Here is a 19,315-nt window from a genome sequence, read left to right as displayed (position 1 = left end):
CTGTTGGTGGTAGCAAAGACAACACTATATCACTAATGTTACAAGTGAGCTTCTAAGCAATAATAATTTTTTAGTACCAGTTAGTGTCAGATAATAGCGTGCTCTATGGATATGATGTTTAGTACGGTGCACTTTGTCATATCCCAGAGTGAAGAGGGCCCAATGGAATTGCAGCCCCCCAAATGTAAATTTAATAGCATTAACATTTTCTTTTCTTTTCTTTTCAGCAATGTCCATCATGCTTTTGGACTGAAAAGGTCAAGATATTTTATGGTTACAATGTCATAGCAACACCACTTTACAACATCTGCCATTTTGTTTTCGGGCATCCTCCTTATCCGGTCGTTAAGTGATGACGTGACGAATCCTACTTCCGGGCCTAAAGTAGTCTGCGTTTAATATGGCTTTTGTGTTGTTAACATGTTTAATGTTTTGTATTTTCTTCTATTTAATCTCAAAAAGCTCCTAAAACAGTCAGTGATCACTGTTGACCTCCCTCGGCTTTTATTACCGCTAATCATTTATTTAAGCTCAGTTTTTAAAACCTTAGGATGTAACTACAGCCCAGCCCATGCAGCAGTATATGAATGACTAACCTCGTATTGTGGATGGATTATCTCACTTGTTCTCCTGGCTGAAGTTTGGTCCTTTTACAGCATCCTGCCATGCGATTACATTTGTTCCTGACCACCGAGAACACTCACGTTAAAAGTTAGCTTGTTTATATTATGCTAACATAGCTGTGTCGCTAGCGGTCACGTAGCACATCATTATATACCAGCTAGCCAAACTTCAGTAACCCTACAAACGTCACTGCTGTTTAGTTTTCTGTCTTCATTTATGTTGGAAGTGATAACAGAGCTGTACGTTTTAATTTGTTTCCAAAACCCCGCAGTCAGGACATGCTATATTGTATTTAGATGCTAACTTCTAACTCCGTTAAATGTCATAAATTCCGTTTTCATGGATGCCCGGATGTTAAACTCAATTGTTACACCTGGTAGAGCAGAACGCTGATCATTTTATTAAAGATGAAAGACTTTAGACAGTTTTTCAACTCTCAGTAATGCCATAGTGATCATTTGATATATGGACCTGCAGCGGAGTTTAGGCCCAGACACAGCTAGTGACGTCAGACTTAACGACCGGATAGCAGCTGTCTTCAGTTACCACAACCAGATGCTTTTTAAACGCACATTTAAGTTTCTGGTTTTGTTTAACTACAGTGTTTCTGTCTAGTTACTGTTTTTAAATGGGTGCCATGAAGAAAGTACATCTTGTAAAGATCAATCAGCATGCCTTAGCAGAATCCTAGCAAAGCTGGCATGTCTGTAAAACAACTAAAGTGTAGCTTTATTTCAGTTTGGATGTATTATCAGTGCTGTATTTACATTTATCTCTAGAATACAATGAGGTGTTCTTTTGGTCTAAAAGTGTAAGGTGTTATTATGCTTCTAATTAGAGATGGACCGATCCGATATTACCGGTATCAGTCCGATACTGACCTAAATTAATGGATCGGATATCGGAGAGAAATAAAAAATGTAATCCGATCCATTAAATATCAAAAAAGCACCTCACAAAACTTGCGACATGGCATAACTCAGCTCATAACCTTAGCACGTCGGAGCAGTGTGCATCACGTGATAGAGCGGCTGTGGCGTGCGAGACCTGTCAGCGGTCTGGTTGAGTATTTGGAGCCTCGCTACCAAACCGGCATTTCATCTCCGAGAAAGTTATCCCAGAGAGAAGTAAAGCAAGTGTGTAAGTTCATCTCTGAATGTTTGTAAAGCATTCCCACGTTAAGCTTAACAACCGATATATGGCGCGACTGCCTCTTCTCTCTCTCTCTCTCTCTCTCCTGCTGCTACTCGTGAAACTGATTAATGATCAGCTGATCGGCTTTTCTGTCGCGAGTCCGTCTCTCTTGTTTGTTTTTGGCCCACTTTGTGCCAGAAAGAGGAAACTAGTGGCTGAACAACTGCAGCACGTTTAAGCTTAATAATCTGTTGTTAGAATTTATTTAATATTACTTTCTACACCAGGATCTTTTTCTATGTAGCTGACAGCTGGTAACTGTCTAGCAAAGTTTAGCCAGGGGGGCCGATAGGGCATGAACAGGGAAAAGGGGGCACAAAGACATACTTTTCTTTCTTATTCTCATTTAAAATGTCTAGCTTTTAATAAATAATTATCTGAATTTTACACCCAAAGTTTTAATCTGATGTAAAATGTATAGAAGTCCATTACTGTATATGGTAACTAATAAGTCTAATATACCCTAGTAAGCTATAGTACTTTTTCCTTTGGGAAGATACCATCTTGCAGTCTGCAATTCTGTTGAAGAAAGATGTTGAATCTATTTAATTATTCTTGAAAAATAATTGATTTCTGTGCAATTATTTTTTTCACACTGTATCAAATTAAAGTTGATTAAGTCGATTAAGCATCATGAGTAGGGATGGGTATCGTTTAGGTTTTATCCGATACCGGTGCCAAACCGGTACTTTTGAAACGGTGCCGGTGCTCAAACCGGTGCTTAAAGAATGGAGAACACAAAATTGGTCCAAAAACCTCTCATGTTCAGCTGTTGTTTTTTTTTTTTGTAAAAAGATAACAATGTTAGCCTTTTCTGCAGCTATAGGGCATATATGGTATCACTCTTGGCTGGAAGCAGTGCTTAAACAATGGAAAAAACACAAACTTTGTCCAAAAACCTCTCATGTTTAACTGTTTTCGATTTTTTTCTTTGGTCATTTTAGCCTTTTTGGCCAGGGTGAAGGGAGTATCTGCCATCAAACAAGAAGACAGCTGCATGTAACTACAACGGTGTTTGCTAGTTCACCTTACATGCATTAATTTAATAACGTGGTTAGCCTACTCAACGTAAATTATACACGAACAACATTAAGCTACTCACGCAGAGAAGAACGGCTGCTGCTGCCATCATCATCATCATCATTTCTGCTACACTGGCAGGGCTAGGGGCCAGGACTCTCCTCTTTGGGTTTTTGGGGGCTGTTGCTAACTCCGGGTCCGATAACAGGCACCACACCCGCAGTAGATACGCTCGGTGTGAGGTCTCGCAGCAAGCTATCAAATACAGCGCATTTTTCGGCTTTTAAAAAAAACGCTATGCGTCGCCAGGTGTTTCATCGAATTTGAGGTGTTACCTCCTTTGACAGTATCACAGTATCACATTAAAGCACTTGTTGCAGGCTGCTGAGTTTGCATATTTTGCTGTGAAGTACAGCCAGACTTTTGACCGCTTCGCCTTGGGCATTTTTAATCTGTAGCTCAGCTCTAAAAGAACGTACGTACCTGGACCCGCCTACTATCCTCGGAAACGTAAAATGATTGGCTAGAATTCAAAGTGTATCACAGCTCAGGAAAAAAAAAGCACCAAAATAAAGCACCGAAATGTGCGCTGCTTTTCGGTCTGGTTACTACCGTTTATATCAGAACCGGTGCCATCATGGCACCGGATACCGGTACCCATCCCTAATCATGAGGTGGAGGGTGGTTCCCTATTATTATTATTATTATTATTGTTATTATTATTATTATTATTGAGATAGATATATAGATATATATATATATATATATATATATATATATATATATATATATATATATATATATATATATATATATATATATATATTTTTTTTTTTTTATTTTTTTTTTTTTTGCTGGGAGTTTCGAACCCTATTAGTTAGGTTGCTTACTCTTTAAAATACCAGAATAGGGAGGATGGAGTAGGTTTAAGTTTATTAGATTGATCAGTATTGCTGAACTATGAAATATTTTGGGTACAGTGTTTTGCATACAGGTATAACAGAATAGCTTTAGAGTTTTGTTTGGTTTTTTGTTTGGTTTTTTTAAACTTGAGTATGAACTTATACAAAATGCAGCAAGATATTAAAAAAACAATTTTATTGATTAAAAAACACACTATATCGGATTCATATCGGTATTGGCCAATATCCAAATTTATGATATCGGTATCGGACATAAAAAAGTCATATCGTGCCATCTCTACTTCTAATTATTTTAGCCATTTACCTCAGCATGACATGGGGATTAATGGGAAGGCTTAGAACAAGTTATTAGTGAGATACTGAATGATAACATTTCAGCATATGTTTATAATTAACTTTTTAGACAGTATTTGTCTTTAGACAACAGTTACTCCAATTACCTTACAGCTTCTGTTTGTTTGCTTTGAGATGATGATGGTTTCCTCTTTCTCTGCACAGTGGTTATCCAGTGCTTCTAATATTTGCAGAAAATAACTTCCCTTGTTTGGTTCTCTGATGCATGTAGTGGAAGACCTTTGCTGTCCTTGGTACTTTTTAAAACCCTCTGTATTACACCGACATGGCATGTTTCTGGTGCATCTTCTTGTGCTACTATCTTGCAGGTCTAGTATGTTATTAGTTTGCAGTGCATAAGCAAGTGCCTCATTATATACTATTGTTCCATCCTCTGCGCAGTAGTTTTTTTTAAAAGACTCCCAAATCCACTGCTGACATTCTGATCCCTGTTCCTTGAAGTCTAATCAATACAGCGTTGTGTTGGATTGGAAACTTGAGGCCGTGTCTACAAGAATCTATTGATCGCTCTCCTTTTGTGCAGTTCCCTCTGTCTTTGCTGCCCCAGCTCTTCCGTTCAGGCCCGGATCAAAGGTTTTATCCTTCAGCGACGTTCAAGGTGTACAGTTCCACGCCAAGGTCTACTTTTCTGATCTGGGAGAAGGACTTGGTCAGTTGGGGGTTTGTGTTTTCATTGACCTTGTCTCTTCCCTGTGCTGCTGACATTTTTAGTATAACATGTGCAAATACATGGTTAGTTAAAACTAGATGGATTTTGGGAGGTTTGGGAGAAAAAGCAAGACTCACGGAAAATCCCTCTACATTGTGGAAGAAAGATTATTCTGATTCAGTGGTACCTGTCAGCTCATATTGTAAAATGTACTATATTATGCAGCAGAGATGAAACCCAGTACAGATTTAATCCTCAAGGCAAGGTCAAGAGAACACCTTTATATTCCAAGTATGTAGAGCTCTTTATTTTTTTGCTTTAACATGCCAAGCAAGCTTTTTAAATTTTTTCCTAACCGTGCAGCGGCATGTCAGCTGGCCACTTAATTCACCACACTGTTTCAAAAATGACTGATCCAGCTGTGGGCTATTGGCAGAATAATTCTAACAGCAGCCATATCATCAGGTTGCCAGTCCAATCGCTGGCTGCCGCACCATGGGCCAAGAAAATCATTTAGTTAAAGGTGACCAGATTTGAGTCCCTCTGAGAGGTCTTTGATTGGATGTGAAGTGGAGGGGTGATTCATCATAGTTAATAAACGTGGTTGACAGCTCAAATCAGTGGGTGGGAGCATGTGCCAGGTCTGCCTCCCGCTGCTGTTTTATACTGCATGCAAAAATGGACAATTAACTTTTCTCATACACAGCAGCAGACACCTACGCTGATTGTTATACACGGCTATGTGTGCACATCCAGCCAAGCAAGACTCGCAAGCAAAAAATGCACTGCAAAAATATAGCTTAAACTGCACAACACTCTAAGAAATAAAACTTTGGATTTAATTGACAAAGTTAAGGCAATCTTTTCCACAAAACTTGGTCAATTAAACATAAATTAATATGGTTGTTATCTGCAATTTCAATGGTGATGTATACCAGAAGTGAAATTGTTAAATAAAAGCAACAGCTTTATTTTATTGTCACCATTTAACACCATGTTCATTTTATTAACTGTATTAATGTAGGTTCAATTGACAATATTAATTTTAATTTAATGGCACCATTTACATTGTGTTTTGGATCTAATTAATTTGATTAATTATGATTTAATGAATAGTTTCATCTATATGCTAAATGTTTAGGTATCATCAAAACAAGTCTAGAAAAATTCCTGAGCTGTCATCTATACATTGTAATTAGGTGTTTGGCCCTTTCAGAGGTCTTCAGCAAAAGGTCCAACACTTACTACAGAGTACAGGTGCCAACTCGAGAACCGTTTTACACTTGCTCACATGTTAACATTTATAACATTCAAGATCCTTGACCTACAATAGAAAACTTTTACACCAAAGCTTACATAAAGTGTCAATGCAAAAAAAGGGTGCTGCACCAACAACTTTATTCACGGTAAGCCTTAACAAGGCAAAACTTCTACAGGGAACAACACCGCATAAGGCAATATTAAATGAAGTGCATGACCAAAATTTAAACATTGGAAACAATTTTCGAGTTTCAACAAAGTGACATTGTAGTGTGCCGTAGGATGTCGAATTCAATACAACAACATTTGATTCTAGTCAGATCTGCAGATCTATCACAGCAACTTAAAAAATAAAAATCCACTGTATAATGCAATGACACAAAATGGTTAATCTGGACGATTCCAAAAATCAGATTCAGAATTATAACTTTGGTATTTCTAATAAAAAAATGCATATAGCAAATCTCACAACATTCTTAATTAAATGCTAAGACCAAAAATCCAGCACTTAACTTGAGTACAGGTGACAACCTTAGAACCTTTTCACATTTGTTTGCACATACACTTTAACATTTATAACACTCAATATTCTTGACCTGCAATGGAAACTTGGTACACCAGAGCTTAAATGAAGTATAAATAGAAAAAAAAAAAATGTGTTGGTTTAACAACTTGAACAAAAGCTTTCAATGAGGCAAAGCTTAAACATGGAAAAAACACTGCATAATCCAACATTAAATGAAGTGCGTAAAACAAAATGTAAACATTTGAAACAACTTTCCAGTTTCAACTAAGTGACAGTGCAGTGTAGTACAGTTGTAGGTCTGCAATGGCTACAGTCTGCAGAATTACCACAGCAACTCAAACTGCAGAAAATGTTAAAGTGAAACAAAAAAAAAAAAAAAAATGTATCAGTCTGGGTAATTTTGTCCCCAGTTCAAAAAACTCAGTTTCTGAAGTGCGTTTTCTTTTCAACAATCAAAAGAAAAATGGCATTCAGTAAATCTCTTAAACATTAAAAGCGCTGAAAAAATATTTACAAACAAGGATCAACAAATATATATTTATAAACTTTTAAACAGTAAAAGTTTTACTTAGCAAGAAAACAGAGCACTTATTTTGGGGGACATTTCGATCTAGAAGAGTCATTGCGTCTCCTTTTGGCAGAGTCTGTTCTTCAGCACTTGTATTTTGTTAGACAGTTTTTTTGTCTTCCAGTCCCATGAGCACCTTCTGGAAGAACTCAAATGTGTAGTTAAGTGGCTTTGGGTAACTCAGATTGAGGCAGTAAATTAGCCCAAACAAAAGTGCACACCCGCTCGCCACATCGTGAAGATCCGGCAAGACGGTGCATCTCTCGATAATGATGCCAACATCTTCAAGGGAGTCATCGGGCTGTGCTCCTTCATGGATTATTTTATAAACACCCAAATCCATCCTCTCGAGCTCTTCAGCTTCCATCACGTTGAAATCCTGAAAAGGACAGAAATATTTTAAATCCGTTGTATTTTGGTCATCGCATCATCTATCTATTCACTCCATTTTAGTTAAAATGGTCCACACTACCCTAATTACACATATCCCTGAATGAGACTGAGGAGAACAGACCAAAGAAAAATGTGGATTTAAGACTATCACCAAATAAAGACCAAGAAGAAGATACATGAAACATGGACAGAGGGCAGAAGGATTAATAATATTATCAATATTCTGCCGACCAGGGTTATTTTCTTTAGTTTCGCATAAAACAATGTAAGTGAATGGAAACAAAATCCTAGTATTTCCCATGCACTTTATTGTTCTAAGCTAATTTAAAGAAAACTGATTGCTGCCAGAACAGGAGAATGCCTGGGCTTGTTTAGAAAATACATTTTTCAACTTACAAAACTCTGGGAATTATGACAGTCAAAATTTTACTGAGGGGTGGAATATCCCTTTAAAAATAAACTTACCATGTACTCTTTGATGAGATTTTCAGGGTTCTCATTCAGGTATATAATCACAGCTTTAAGGATGCATTTACGCTTCACTTCGATTGGGGAACTCGAAACAAAACAACACATGCAGCGCAATTACTTTTTTGAAGTTTTTAGAGACCCCCACAGAACTTAAGTCAATTTTTATTGTTTCTAAGTAATTTTAAACATGCTTTTTGCAAGCAAGTAGTATTTTGTGTTAGAGAATGAGAAGCTTACCAATTCATTCCCATAAAGATTATAAGTTATGAGTCCAATTACACTGATTGCGATACATTGGGTCGCGTAAAATGCAGCTTTAGTGTGGTGTACCACCCGAAAGAAGGAAGAAAAGTGTTGTTGCATAGGAGTGCTGTTCAAAGGAATCAAAAACATTTTGATAGATATTTCCAAAAATTAATGACAAAAACTACACACTGTCACGTTAATATGAGGTATGCGGGCTACCACCACATTTGCAGTATTTATACCAAGTTTAAGTGAAAAAAAATAAAATAAAATAAAAATCTATTGTGTCACTGAGTTGTGGCGAAATGTGAAATGTCTTTTCTCAGTGTAGCTAACTATTCCTTTGGACAATTAATGAGTAACAAAAAAAGAAAAGAAAAAAGCTACAATGCCAGCAGCGGCACTTATGGCCTCTAGGGGCATGAGTTACTTAGTTCTGCTTTGTGTCAGGACCAAGTCCAGAATATAAGCCAAAAGCGAGATGAGAAGTATAACGCAGGAGAGAACAAGCATAAAATGACCCAAGAAAGCTTAAAATACAGGTTAATAACCAGACCTGAGATCAACCTGCAACTAATCTATTAGTTACAGAACATTTTAACAAGACAGAATACCTGTGAAATTGCAGACAACGCTGCTGTGATCCGCCGCGCTGTTTCCCCTCTTTTTCGTAGAATCTTCATCAACTGGTCAGAGTACTGGTCAAGACTGCTCATGAATGTGGACAGCAGTGGAACTGTGGTGATTTGGGTGAACTCCGCATTGATCTACAAAGTTCAAAAATAAAAATTTTAAATAGTTCAGGTCAAAACAGGACTAAATCCAGACCAAACCTGACCTAATCCCAGACAAAAAGTTCTGGTGCTGTCCAGGTTTGATTTAAAGAAAAAAAAGGGGGGGAAATGGATTAATCAGATGGGAATGTGCAAAACCAATTACGATTACAAAAAAAAAAAAAAAAAAATATTTTTTTTTAAATCGACAGAAAAGTTGTTCCAACATGCCACCCAAAACATTTATAGATGGACCAGCAGAATCAAGTGGCTGCAAAAGAGTGCCTCACCCATGCAGTACGAAAATCACAAAATGCACAAATTTTGCACTTTAGTTGTAAAAGGAAACTCTGACGTGTATCATGTTAGCAACGTCCTGTTTTCCCAAAATTTTTCGTTCCACTGGGGCTGCCCTTCTCACAACACAATTTAGCTGCACTAAGCTGTAGCAGTACTTTTCTGTTCACGGCCAGTTTTTAACCAAGACTCAAACTCATACCTCAGGTACTTTGAAGAGGGCCGGCCATCTGCTCTTGAACTCTGCGATGAATGGCATGTCTTCAATCACCTCTCTTCTTCTGTGTGCAAATGTCTTATCCATCTTTGTTTTGATTATTTGATCATTGTTTGTTTAAAGAGCAAAGCTTACAACACCACATTCATAACCTAAAAGACCAAATAAGAGAATTCAAAATGTAAAATTGTGTAATAAGGAAAAAGTAAATAATATGAAAGCATTAGGTACCTTCAACATGCACTTTTGGAGCACAGCTCAAATCTCCGCAGCTCCAAATTCCACAACCAGCAACCTGAGAGAAAAAGAAAACCAGAAAAAATGAATCGTGTACAGTGAGACACATGCAAAGGGGTAGCACAGAGATGGTCTAAACTTAAGAACAATCCTGTTTCTTTTAAAATGTATTAATAATACAAGTTAAATTTCAAATGCTCCAAAATTTTTATTACTCATTTCATAAATCTGTTCCTGTGAGCACGTTTACCATTATATACCAGAGCAGCCCAGTCTGTGAACGTGACCCTCTGAAGGTGACCCCCACTTGCCCCCAAAAATAAAATCAAGTATACTGGGTGGTTAGTGCTCCGTTTGTGTCGGTTTGTGCTGGTAAAATCATCGTTTGCATCGCTAGGTGTCAAAGATATTACACTTTTATTTAATAGGTCATTCAGAGTTCACCCCCCCAAGCAACACGAAAATGGCCCAAAATAGGTCAAAACATGCCACAAAATGCTCGGGTGCGAGCGAGCGTTTCCTACAACGTCTACATCACCCGGACGCTCACTCGCGCCCGTAAGCGCGGGGAGCGTGCTTGACGCCCGTGACGTCATCGCGAAAAAGTAAAACATTAATAACTGGAAAACCGTAGCAGCACAAATGTTAATTTTAACGGCACAAACAAGCACTAACCAAGCAGAGCATTTTGTGGCATGTTTTGGCCTATTTTGGGCAGTTTTCGTTTTGCTTGGGGGGGCTCTTCAACTCTCAATGACCTATTAAATAAAAGTGCAATATCTTTGACACCGTAGCAAACAAACGGAGCACTATTTTTGGGGGCAAGTGGGGGTCACCTTCAGAGGTCTCTTTGAGACTCGATGCGAGAAGATATGCAAACTACGCAGCTAGCGGTTCTCTTCAGTGAAACAGACGAGTATGGACTCGTCAACAATCACTGCACATGTATCCCAATTCTTGTTCGGGCTAACGTTCTCCTAACTTGATAGTGCAATAAAACAAATAAAATAAGCGTGCTATTCGGAGTTCGAATTAAATTTTAAACGCAGATGGGACAATATTCAGAAGTGCAGTAACGTCGAATATGCAAATGAATGTTTCCAATGCTAGCAAAATGCTACAACCTACAGAACACATACGGCCCACATATTTACCGGAAAAATATACGCCATATATTATCACAAAGTACTAGTTAAATTATATTCTATTAAAAATAGGAAGAAATTACCTTAACTCCAACGGATGAATCGTGATTAATCCCTCTTTCCAGACACGTGGCCAACGCACACTGTGGTAGCTGAAGAAGGTCAATGCGTATGCGCGAAGATTTTTTTTCATTCTCTGCGCATGCTCAGAAAGGATGTGGAAAGGGCTCTTTGGATTTAATTAAATGTGTTCAATAAATTGGAAATATCAATATTATTTAACATTAAAACGGTTTAGAATTAATTAAATCAAATTTTAAAATATTAATTACACCCATAAGATTAACAATTTTAAGTATATTGAACATAAAACTAAGAATTAATTTTTAAAAAGCCCATGTTTCATTTCTTAGAGTGAAGTTGGGAAAGATCAGTTTTCAAGAAAGAGTTGCGTGGGGGGGTTTGAAAGACTCTTTTATGCAGCATGAACACCCTTTTTAGCCTCGTATAACAGTACACGTCAAAATAAACTTGAGCAGATGTTGCTTGCTGGAAGTGTAAATTGCATATATTTCTCTGAACCTAATACTACATGCCTAAAGATTTAGAAAAGTTCTCCACTTTTCAAATTTCACTTGGGTATTTGTGTATCCGTAGTGGAAGACTTGGTCTTCTCTGTCCCAATTTGGCTCTTGAACTAAAGAATTAGTAAGTTCGGGATTTACAGAGCCCGCTGTTGTAAAGGAACACTGTGCTCTTCATTATGAAACGCAGACTCTTTAGCAAAATAAATGCAAAAATTATTCATTTTTACAAATGTGATTAATTACCCAACCCAATGTTCAATGAGTGTAGTTAGATTCTTTTTCATAGAGGAGTCAGATACCTCTCATAGTCTGGCTTATTTTGACTTTCAGTCATTTAAATACTTTTAAAACTCTTCCAAAATTTAAGCCAATTTCAACCTAAATGTGTCCCCAAATCAGCGCTCACAGAGTTGCCTGCTCCTACTTTTAATATTGCGTCACTCACCATGCTCAAATACATTTAAACGATGTTTTAAATCGTTCAGGATAAAATTGATTTAATACAGTGTAGTTAATAATGATGTGTTATAATCACATTGTGTTTCGCTCAGCTGGCTGAGGCGTGACTGACCACTGGCAGGTGTGCCAAAGCTGCGGCCTTGTGTTAAGCTGCTGCTCTAAGCCCTCAGCTGCACACAGTCAACTCGCAGGATTAACTCGCCTCGGCTCCAGCCGTCAGGGCTTCCACTTGTGTTGGTGTGTCTTAATGGAATTTCATACTCTCCCAAAGCAAATGGGACTGCAATGAGCTATACCATTTCATTCTTTTATAGGAGTGGATTTGTAAAGTTATTCTGCTTCCATTGCTCGAAATCTTTGGAATGTTTGACCTCTTATGGACTTGTTTAAATCCAAGAATGGCTTTTAGGAATTATTTTAGTAATTATGCGGTGACTTTTCTTTGTTTTTATCTTTGAGGGAGGGCAGCATCACACTGTACTGTACAAAACCACCGGTGTTACTTTAGTATTTGCACTGTATGTATGTGTTTTCTCCAAAACCAGTCCAACAGTTGATTTGGAGATGTTTAATTTGCAAACTCATTAAAAGTCACGGTCCTACTTTTTTGTTTTTCAAATCCTGAGTATCATTGTCATCTTATTCTATTTGCATCTTGCAGTAGTTACACTTATTAGTAGTAAGCTGGTTGTGATGATCATGCACATCTTCTCAGCTAGCTGTGAAACCTGTAGTGTAGTGATATTTTTTCTCAATAGTCTAAAGTCTCTATTTCTACTAAACTTTTTGCTTCAGCACGGCAGTACAAATTTCCTTTCCACGCTCTGTACACGTTGTCATTTCCCCATTGGTCAATTGGAAAAGGAATTTACACTTGCCACCCTGTGATCGTGTTTGTCAACAGCCACAGCGCGTCTGATTAAAGCTGTGTCTCTAACTAACAAACAGCTGTCTTTGGAGAATAATAGCTTTGCCCCTTTTTTCTCTCCTTTCTCCCTTTGTGCTTCTCCTTTTGATCACAGAACAGCAGCATCCCTGAAAAGCAAACACAGCCTTAAACAGACACACATAACCAAGAACTGAGAGTGCACCCCCCACCCCCACGCATACACACACACACATGCACACAAATGTTGGGGAATGCATGCACCCGCTGGCACCCATACACACACAGACAAGCATCCAGCTGAGCTCTTGTTCTGTCTGAGTCTTTGCTCTCCATGATGTTAAATGAGGGCATTGATACATAAATTTGCATTTGTTTCATCCACAACCGTTCCTCTAACGAAAACTCCATAACTGCGTGCCCCCAATTTTCCAGGCAGCGTCAGATTCTTCCTTTCTTGACTTGTTTAATTGTCAGGCTAGTGTGATTGTTTGATTTCATTTGGTTTTATGTACACCTCTTCATTTATAAGTTAGCCAAAGAGTGATCCCCACCAACACAACTGTGCACTTTGTCGATTGGTAGTATGGGTAAAAACCAGCCAATTGTTCCTTAGTCACATAGATGTCAGTCGTGGAGCTTGCTGCGATCCCTCTGAGCAGGTACAGAGCAGCATCTGGACCAGCTGTGATTACCTTGATTAAAGAGCTTCTTCTTTCTGTTGCCTGCAGATAAGAACTATACTCCCTCAGTGATGTGACAGGCTACAGTTCCTCTTTCCTTATTCTCTTCTGTAGCACACTAAGCTGTCCTAGACTTCTTCCTTTTGTAAAACCTAGCATCACAAGACGCCTGGCTCCTTTGTGCTCCTTCTTCCTACCTAGAAAACACCCTGAATGATGTGAATGCTCACTTCTGGTTCTTGTTCTCCTTTTCCCTTTGATCTGTAAGCTTCCCTTTTATCATCTTGACCTCCCTGTGACCTTTGTGAACCCTGATGGATGTTGATTGGTGGTCCTGAATGAAGCACATCTCTTACAGAGGGTGGGGAACCTTGGAGCACCTCTGCCACTTCGGCTCTGGGCAGGGGGGGCACCCAGGGCAGGTTTTCCCAGGGCAGAGAGCCTGTTCTGGGCAGAGGGAGCCCTTCCTCCACGGAACTTCAGGATCCCAGTAGAAACAGGAGAGCTCATCCCAATTGGGCCATTCTGGGTAATGAAATAGAGTTGTGTGTGTGTGTGTGTGTGTGTGTGTGTGTGTGTGTGTATGTTTGATCATGCATGATGTTTTCTAGAGATAAAGTAAGAGTGTTTTCAGTTTGTGATGTTAAAACACTGTGAAAATAGTAGCAGCAGCAGTCGTGGTTGCACAACTTAAGGGTTTATCTGTCATCTAATGAGGTTTCATATTTAAAAAACAAAATTTGATTGTAGTTTAAGTTTATTACGGGAGGCTGACTACATTACAGCACTCTTGATTTGCCTCATTTTACAAATTATTAAATGTCATCTTTGTGTGTACCCATGAGACTACATGTTTGAATGTTTTTTTGCACTTACCACAGGGAACCATATCTAAACCAAACAAAAACTAAGATGTTCTCGGTGTCTCGTAGTTCGTATTTTTATTTAATGTAAAAATATAATAGAATATAATCAATTTTACTCTGTTATATGAGACTTAAAGTCAATTTTCCTTGGATCTGTTAAGATATTAATACTGATTTCATCCACACTGGTGAGTGATTATGCCAGTTATAGAATTCACTCGGGACCATATGAGAGAGGTGTCAGTCCAGTCTGTCCATCTGTCTGCTTAGTCAGCTGTGTCAGGAAGAGCTGACATGTCCTTCAGAAGAACTTCCACAACAGATGGAAAACCCAGGAGAAGATATGGGTAGGGATGGGGAGGTGGCAGAAGCCAGTGAGAAGTGGGAGGGCTGAAAGAAGAAGAGGATGTGTCATATTTTGATATTCCCACTGTGCCATTTTGGCTTATGAATTTCCATTTTAGAGGGCAGTCAATGTCTGTGACTGCTACATTAGTTTTATGGCCTAAAACAGCTTATTGCAGGCAGCGCCAATGTATATGCGAAATATTTCATTTTGCATCAGAGCCTTCTGAAAAGTTACTTTGCTAAGAACGAATTTGCAATTCACCGCATTTTGGAGTAAATATCCACCCGGAGTGCATATGTACTCACAAATATAGCCACGTGTCATGCTAATAGATTGTCTGGCTGGACTGGAAAAGCGTGATCATTTATTACTGACACCATCACATGTGTGGGTGCACATCTGTGTGCTTGCACAACTAACCAGAGACGTACACTCACTGGCAAATACACATACCCGCTCCAAGTCTTGCTGTAGGGGGATAACGGCAACGAGCTGAATGAGGCTGAATCATGCTGAATTGTGTGTTCTGACTAAAACCTCAGGGGCAGTATGCATCTTCTCTCTCTCCTCTTTCCTCTCCTGATTTCAGCAGGACTTTTCAGTCCACTGGCTTTTATGCACGCTTTTCATTAAGAGAAGTACGACATTTGAATGAGCAGTGAAGTGCTACCTGTGTCTGCGTTTGAGAGCTTCATGACTTGTTTCCTTTGTAACAGAAAAATGAATGTCTGCATGAGATGCAGAACTGCAACGTCACCAGGCTGAAAGAAGTACATTTTTTGCAGTGTTTAGAATTGTTTTTCAGCCTTGAGTAAAGTTTGTCTGTTTTTCCCTCTTAATCTGTGCTTCAGCATCTGACCTTAAAATACAGCCCTACAGCTAGAATCACAATGAGCTGCACCGGTCAAGTAAGCTGACACACACACATGAGAACTCTTACTTTTGTAAAGAGGTCTCAGCATAGGAGCAAACTTGGAGGAAGATGTTAACACGTAACAGTTCTGCTTGACTATACAGAGTACACTGAAGGAAGCTGCTAGTTCCATGGCATTGTTCATGCTTTGCTAAAAGAGACACTATAGAGCATGGATGTCAAAGTCATTTTACATTGTGAAGACCAGTGAAACTCCCCTTTCTGTCAGTGTTTTAAGGAATTTAACTGAGGGATTCAATGCGTGGTAACAGCATGTCTGTTTTTCTACATGCTAAATAAATCCTTGTATAGTAAATGGAAGAAATCTGTCAGCACAGCACTTTGGGACTAAACTGTGACCAATAAAAGTGTAAAATTACAGAAAAAGTAACAGCCAAAACTGTTTTGTAATAATGAAACAAAGTAAATAATAATGTTCTTGCATGATTTTTTCCCCTTCTTAATTTCTTTCTTTTTTTTTTTTTAACGATATGGACCAACTATAAATATAGACATTTCTATTGTAGATGGTGAAAAATCAGAGACTGTCATCTATTCCTTAATGACTTTTCTAAAGCCATCCCGTGAGCTGGATTGGAGTCTTTCTGGGGCCCAGTGCTGGCACTCCGACTTCAGTAGCACTAATATAACGAAATGCTCAGAAAGAAGGTGGCTCTGTGTATATATACTTTTGTTGTTGTTTTGTGCAGAGGAATGAAGTACACATAGCTCCATATTCAGCTATGTGTACATCAAAATAGTTCTAAAAGCTTTATGGTTGTAATTTGTTGTTCAGTTTGTAATGAACTTATTGAGTGGTCAGTAGTAATGGGTACTGACCAATCATGTTTAAGTGGGCTTTGGTTGCATGCCAGTAAACAATCCATGTGAAGAGCAAAAGCAGGAGAACATTTGTGATGCTGCATGTGAAAACCAGGGTTTTGTTTTTTGTTTTAAAAACTTGTAGATTAACAAACAAAAACCATACTTCATATATTTATCTTTGTTTATTTTCTATGGATTTTTTGCATAAAGATGTCAAACAATGTTCATAAATGATCAAACTTCAGATGAAAACTGCATTAGGGTTACAAGAAGCCATCACAATCACAATCCACACTGCGTTATCGCACAGGCTAAACGCACAAATGTGTCAGCATCATTAAGGAGGCAGATTTCACTGGCTGACTGGGCTGCACCCATGTGTCGTGTGTGGCCACGCTGAGTGAGGGTTTATCCTCTCGTAGACAAAAGGTTTGTTTGATGAGGATTTGGAGCCAGATCGTATGTTTTTAATGTCACGCATAAGAAACTATTCAATAAACCCCCTTTTTCAGACATAGATTTGAGAGCTCTTGCGGACGTTGAAGTTAAGATAACAAACACAGGAAATATTGGAACGTCTGGTTGCTCTTGATTGGGCGATTGCTTGGCTGTTGTTTTACACAGCTGCGGTTCTCAGTCTGTGTCTATGGCTACTGGCTATTGCCTGACTATAATTTAGCTTTTTCATACATTTCTACGTTTTGATCAGTGCATGGGACAGGAAGTCTTGGCCCATATATCTGGTGAGAACAGCAGAAGCTCTAAAATATCGGGCTGCATGCCCAGAGTCATCAAACAATAGATGATGTGTTCCCCGACTGAAGATGATGTAAATGTATGTACATTTCTTAACTGTGTCTCACAGCTTTGTAGCACTTTCAAATGGGCACAACTGCTCCATCTCATTCTTTAGACACTTTTACTTTGACAAAGTGTCTCAGAGAGACGTGTATGCAAAGGTTTATACTGTGTGTGTGTGTGTGTGTGTGTGTGTGTGTGTGTGTGTGTGTGTGTGTGTGTGTGTGTGTGTGTGTGTGTGAGAAAGACAGAGAGAGTGAGTATTTATGTCTGTGTATCCTCAGGGATGCTGGTGTTCAGATTAATTAAAAACTTCAATCCCTCTGTTCTCTGACAGGAATATGGATGCGGCTGAGGGCTTAACTGTAAATACCGTTTCTCCAAAATTGTCATTTAAAAAGATTCATCATCTCAGGTAATAATTGTCGTTTATGGTGCTGCAGCAAGGATTTGAAAAGGAGAAATAAACAGACTTTGTGAACTGCCTTTTCATTTCTCCTGTAAGACACAGTTGTTTCAAGTCAAACATGACTTGGTTACTTTAGTTTTAATTTTTATACATGCCTTTGACAAAGAAGGCCATACTGTGTAAACTGTCCCTCCATTTCATCATTAGTCTTTGAAAAATGGATTAATAAGGTATAACGGCTTAAAAAAAATGAAATGACAAAGAAGAAATTAAGCAACAAAAAAAGCATAGTAAAAAAATAGATTAAACATAAATATTGCCCTCAGTAAGACAGCTGGGTATGTTAGCCCAAGGGAGACCAGCTGCTCTGATATCAAACATTAAAAGATTATCATTAAAAATGTATGTCAGACAACCTTAAATGTCACAATCAGGCTTGTCATTAGATTAGATCAGCTCAGAGTTCAAAAGTGTCATCTCAGTGAAGACTTTCTAACCACACCACACTTTTAACTGAATGTGAAAAGGTGGTTTAGTGATGCAACCATTTGGATGCATGACATCAGTGTTTCACTGCATCAACCACCTTGAGGATTTCTTTCTTGTCCCCAAATGCTGTCATGTGAAGAGCAGCCAACTGTCAGATTCAAAACACAGCCGTCGGCTAGCATCTTCACTCTGGGCCTTTTTGTTCTTGTTCTTTTCAGGCAGGTCAGAATGCTTATGCTGCGAACTGTTCAACTTCACCGAAAGCGATATGAGAGGGTTTCTTTTGCAAAAAAACATATCGCCAAAAGAGGTTGAGTTGTGCAGTTCCCAGGGAGGAAGAAGGAGAAAGAAGGTGAGAGGAGAAAGTTGGAAAAGTCGAGTGTTAGTTCACAGTGTAGTCACAAATAACAAGCCCAGAGACTTTTAATAATTCTTGAAGCAGTTTTAGACATTCTCGCTGGTATATGAGTCCAATTTTGAGAAAGTGGCTCTCAACATGAGTCTATTCTTTCAGTGGTTTAAGCTCAAATTTCAGTCAGTTTCAGACAACTTGAAGTGTTTAACATTGCAGTGTTTTACCTTGACTTTGTGATTGGAGCAATGATCACCACTCTCTCTAATACAGTGTTATCCTTTTCTTCAAGTTTTGAAAAGGAAAACACTGATTTGTGTGAGCACACTAGGGGAATTTTTCACGATCCTCTCTACCACCCAGAACACACTGTCATCATCTTGTAGCTTTGTCGTCTCGGGAGATTTGGCCACCGGCGCGCACTCTTTAGGATGAGCTATTATCATTTAACGAGAAAGCCTAAAATCTCCTCCCAAACCAATGAGTCATAACTGTCTGAAAGAGAGAGCTTATTTTAAATCAGCGTTCTTACTCAGAGGAGCTTACGATGGGCCACGCCCAGAGCGTTTATCCTCTGCTTCCATTCTTACAGACTTTGCACAGTTTTTACAGCCTTAATATAAATACTGATGATTAATTAGAAACAGAGCTCCAAGGTAAATCTATTGTTTTGCTGTGTAATGGTATTAAATGCTTGAGATTAGCATATGAGCAAACTTATTGCACGTCCCAAGAAAATACACTCTGTATAAAACAAATGCGTAAGGGAAAGAAAAAAATGTATATTTTAATGTGGATGTTG

The 19,315-nt window shown here is 38.6% G+C and overlaps 1 protein-coding gene and 1 long non-coding RNA gene across 3 annotated transcripts in view; one reads left to right on the top strand and one right to left on the bottom strand.

The window, feature by feature from the left end:
- The window catches only part of gfra1a (gdnf family receptor alpha 1a), a 117,250-nt gene that overhangs the window by 14,721 nt on the left and 83,214 nt on the right, over window positions 1-19,315 (top strand). Inside the window, exon 4 of one of the 2 annotated variants that reach the window (XM_084949507.1) lies at window positions 13,871-14,041. The exons of the other annotated variant lie outside the window; for it this stretch is intronic. Coding sequence (XP_084805633.1) covers window positions 13,871-14,041 — 171 coding nt within the window. The remainder of the gene's footprint in view (window positions 1-13,870; window positions 14,042-19,315) is intronic. 2 annotated transcript variants of the gene reach the window in all.
- On the bottom strand, window positions 8,825-11,123 carry LOC146375289 (uncharacterized). The gene is made up of 4 exons (XR_014802103.1): window positions 10,981-11,123; window positions 9,747-9,810; window positions 9,501-9,667; window positions 8,825-8,995 (listed from the first exon to the last, which is right to left on the bottom strand). It is a non-coding gene; the product is annotated as an uncharacterized LOC146375289 (long non-coding RNA).

Source organism: Perissodus microlepis, chromosome 13 (assembly GCF_051167445.1).
Source record: "Perissodus microlepis isolate ML-2025 ecotype Zambia chromosome 13, ASM5116744v1, whole genome shotgun sequence".
NCBI classification, from domain to species: Eukaryota; Metazoa; Chordata; class Actinopteri; order Cichliformes; family Cichlidae; genus Perissodus; species Perissodus microlepis.
The sequence above is the reverse complement of the archived record's forward strand: the minus strand, read 5'-3'. Positions and strand labels throughout refer to the sequence as shown.